Source organism: Fulmarus glacialis, unplaced genomic scaffold, assembly GCF_000690835.1.
Source record: "Fulmarus glacialis isolate BGI_N327 unplaced genomic scaffold, ASM69083v1 scaffold31670, whole genome shotgun sequence".
In the NCBI taxonomy this organism is placed as follows: domain Eukaryota; kingdom Metazoa; phylum Chordata; class Aves; order Procellariiformes; family Procellariidae; genus Fulmarus; species Fulmarus glacialis.
Genome location: NW_009186304.1, coordinates 1,469 through 5,821, shown reverse-complemented (window position 1 = coordinate 5,821; position 4,353 = coordinate 1,469). Strand labels below are relative to the sequence as shown.

At 43.3% G+C, this 4,353-nt stretch overlaps 1 protein-coding gene across 1 annotated transcript; it reads right to left on the bottom strand.

Annotated features, from left to right (window-relative positions):
• Window positions 1-1,385: 1,385 nt before the first annotated feature.
• On the bottom strand, window positions 1,386-3,494 carry IRX1 (iroquois homeobox 1). Its single transcript, XM_009587514.1, has 3 exons — window positions 2,441-3,494; window positions 1,825-1,897; window positions 1,386-1,443 (listed from the first exon to the last, which is right to left on the bottom strand). Exons 1-3 carry the CDS (start codon window positions 3,492-3,494, stop codon window positions 1,386-1,388), a joined length of 1,185 nt encoding a protein of 394 aa, XP_009585809.1.
• Window positions 3,495-4,353: the final 859 nt, after the last annotated feature.

The window sequence follows — 4,353 nt, the reverse complement described above, 5'->3', positions numbered from 1 at the left end:
CACTGCTTTGTCAACAGATCTCTGAGCGACAGTTTACCGAGACCCCTCTCTGCTTGCGATGATTTTGCAGCTAAATCAAGATCAATATTCTGATCTCCGACAAGAATTTTATTAATATTTTATTTGAAAATCTCATCTTGTTTCCGACAAGTCCTGGTCTGAGGTTGGTTCAGTTTGGGTAGGGCGTCACCACATTATTTCTTAATGACTTTCCCAGCTGCTTCTTTCCATTTTCCACCATCAACAACCATCTGGTACCTTATTAGCACCTCAATGCTCATTTAGTTTTCTCATTTAGGAGAAAAAAGAAGTAAACACTCAAAATATTACACCTTTTAACGGACCATCTTTGGAAGATTAATGCCTTTATAAACCGATAGATTGTCTCTCTCAGTCTCTTTTTAACCAACAGATCGGAATCGCAGAACTTTCTTTTGGGAAGTGCAAGAGCTGCCATTTTTTTTTTCTGCTAAGATTGTGCTTAATCTCACAGGGAAAAATCTTTCACAGTCATATTTCCGCTGTGTTTATTTAGAGCGTAAATCGATGAAAAGAATTCTATTTCCTAATCTATTATTTTTTTCGGCTTCTGTCGGAATGTATACCAAAGCACTAAAGCTCTTGATCCAATTTAGGAACCGGTTTGGACAGCAAAGTTATACACTAGGGAACTGTGAGAAAACTCGTCCCTTTCATTTTCAAGAATGTATTTTATAACGTAAGTGGAAGTCCGATCCATTTATTTTCGGAAGATGGATACTACAGAACGCGTCTGATTCATCACAATTGAAAAAATAACTTTAATTACTAGTCAAGAACCGGCTTCACCCGGCTTCTTAAATTTACGTATATGAAAAGGGAAGCTCGCAGCTTGTTTTCGACAAAATACCTACAAGAGTCATTAAAAGCTTGGATTTGGTACTTTAAGTTTCAGTTACCCAAAGGCAAAAAAACTTGACTTTTTAGAAAACAAATTATAAATGTCTGAATAGATTTGTAATATATGTATAAGATCTGCAGCAACAGAATACATACCTGAAGAGAGCTCATAATTTCATTTAGTTTATTAGACAAAAATATATGATTTAGACAAGTTTTGCTGACGCGCTATTTACAATCTGAAATCACTCTATATACAGAAAAAACACAAACACATGGGAAACATTTACCAAACAAATAATCCAAGAATGGTTAGAATAACACCATCTGAAATGGTACAATGAAGAAGGGGATCCATCTACAGATTTTTGTAATCGCTTTTATGGATTTGCACCACCTTATTGCAAAAAGAGATTGATGGGAGCCGTTTATATCGTTTCCTTTTTTTTTTTTTTTTTCTGTCCTTAATACCAGTCTCTGTAATATTTTTTCACCAAACCATTTAATCAAGCGGAAGGGAGAGCTGTTAAAATTCTCGGTGCTCCCTCTTGCTGAGCCAAAGAGCTGCAGGGGGGAAGGGAGGAAGGAAAAAAAAAAAAAAGACGTAACAATCTTTCAGGAAAAAAAAAAAGAGAATCCTTTCCTATAATTGCCTGTCTATTGTTATAGCATCCTAGTATTAGTTAATTGCACAGAAATCAGTGTCAGTGGTGTAATTAACACAAGATCTTTGAGGTCTGTTAAGTTTCAGAAAAGTTACAGGCTGGCTATGTACAATTGCAATTTAGCCTAACTTTGAAAAGATTACAGGAACTTCTGTGTTGTTCTTGTTGTCTGTATATATTATTATGGTGATGATTAGGTGTTATAATTAGTCTTTATTATTTAAACACTCTGTTTCACATAAGTAACATTCCTGCAGTGAAAACAAACAAACAAACTCACTTGTCACGGACAGGCTGGAAGGGCGATTTTAGCGGCTGAGGTGGGGATTCAGTTCTTGGTACATTTTCTCTTTCTAGAAGGAGACAGAAGAAAAAAGAAAAAAAAAGACAACAAAAACAGGAGAACGATTTTAGAATAACAACAATAAAAATCTGGACGGTGTGCAGAGAACACACCTCCCTCTCACCCTCTTGTTCAGACGTGTGTAGGCGTATATGTGTGTGTGTGTGTGTGTACAGCACTATTCCTTACTTTCAATATTTAAGGAGTATGCAAGCTTTTCTTGACACATTTTTGACTGTCATTGAAATTACTGGGAGATGAGGGTCAGGAAGGAAAACAAAACTCGAAGAATATGTTTCACAGAGCTATCCCTGCATTCTCATCTTATTTGATGGGCGGATAGGGTGGGAATGTAATAGCCCACAAGAAATGGGCTTGATGTATGCAATCAACATGCTCCAGGAAAAAAAAATCACGCTAGGGTAAACTGTCTGTAACTCCGTTAAAAGCAATCAGTTACACCAGGGCTGAATCTGACACCGTTCCTCAAGGAGAAGTTCATGTGCGTGCGTTGGGGGTGGAGGGAGAGGTGGATGCCCGATGCATTCATTACCTATGTGTTTGGGACTGGTCCTCTCTGAAGGTTTTTCACTGCTTAGGGCTCCCAGGGTTGCTGTTAACACAGAAGGCTGTTGCTGGGCCTGGAGGTGGTGATTGTGATGAGCAGCGTGGTGGTGATTTACTCCCAAAAAGGACCTCACATTGAGCAGGGAACTCTGAGTGAGGAAAGCCCCATTTGTCCAGTTGTGAAATTTGCCAATCTGGCATGTGTAGAGTCCATGGCTAGGGAGAAAAGCGGGGTGCTGGATCTGTGGGGAGGTGTGGTTAACCTGGGGAGGAGGGGGCGGAGGGGGGGAGGATTTCAGGGCACCGTCGGGACTGGTTGCCGTCTCTGCCAAAGACCAAATCTTGGGTTTGCTGTGAGAGGGCATCTGTAAATTGTTCTGTCCCCCGGGACTGATGATTCGCGTGCTGTTGTCAGAGGCCTCCTTCACCATGGCCAGCGCGTCTTTGGGTTTCAGCCCTTCAGACCCTGACAGTGCCAAATCCTTCTCCTTTTCCAAGTGGTCCTCTTCACTGCTTTGTCTCAGGAGCTCGGGCTTCTCCTCCTCTTCCTCGTTGCTCTGCTCCCCATCGTTCTCGTCGATTTTATCTATGTCTATGCTTTCCAGGTCTATTTCCTCATCGTCTTCGTTCTTCTCGGGGTCCCCCTCATTGTCACTCCCGAAGAGGTTTGCATCTTCTTGGTCCTTGCTCCTGGAGCCCCAGGTCACCTTGTTCTCCTTCTTGAGCCGCCGGCGGGCGTTGGCGAACCAGGTGGAGACCTGGGTGAGAGTCATCTTGGTGATGATGGCCAGCATGATCTTCTCGCCCTTGGTGGGGTAGGGGTTCTTGCGGTGCTCGTTGAGCCAGGCCTTGAGGGTGCTGGTGCTCTCCCGGGTGGCGTTTTTGGGCCGCCCCGGGTCCCCGTACTGGAACTGTCCGTAGGGATAATAGCCGGGGGCGGTGTGGGCAGCAAAGGTAGCAGGGTGGACACCCGGATTATCTTTCAGCTCGTACTGGGAGCCCTGCAACACATTCAGACAAGCGGAGAGGAAAAAGCACATCAATTATCTCGTTAGCGTCTCTAACAGACCTGAATAGGCTACTCCGGGAGCCGGAATACGCCTTTGAGCGGTGCAAAGGGTCTTCACAGGCAAACTCGGCCCTCCCCGCTCCAGGCTCTTCACGTTTAGATCCCCCCTTCTTGCTGGGAAAGGAAAAGAGAGGGGCTAAGATGGGCTCTGCCAGACATTATGCCTGTTTTCTCCGCAAACCAAACCAAATCAGACGGTGGAACTGCAGCAACTTCGCGTTCGCCTCGGCGAGACAATTTATTGTGCCCTCGAAATTATCAGGCAGAGAAAGCAGGTACTACACCACAGTTACAAACTAATGCCTGCGCACAACGCCGCATTTATCTGCAGAATATCCAGGAGGATATTACGAATGCATGCAGCGCATTCTTCTTTGGCCCCAGATCTGCCTTTAAAAGGAGTTGGCGTGAGACGAGACTGGGGAGATGAATGCACAACTTCAGTGCGAGACACTTGTAATGTACGAGATTTTCCACACGCAAGGCAACTCCCCCCCCCGCCCCCCAAATCATACACTAAGATTCCCGTGTAAAACATTAACTTCTAACTGTTAGAAGAGCCTTTAAACTCTGGGATGAAAACTGATCCACGCATTGTAGAATATGGATATGCAGACACTTTATCTCATAAGTTTTACTTTGATCTGGGCAGAGCAAACACAAATTGTTTGCAAGCGTTTAGAGACGGTGATTTATTTGCAATCAATATTCTTTTTATCATCAGTAGTAAAACACAGCAAGTCAAATTATCCCATCAGGTGTTTTGTAAATAACATTTTATCTTTCTAGCAACCTCATTAGGCCTCATTATTACCGCAAATTGTGAAGAT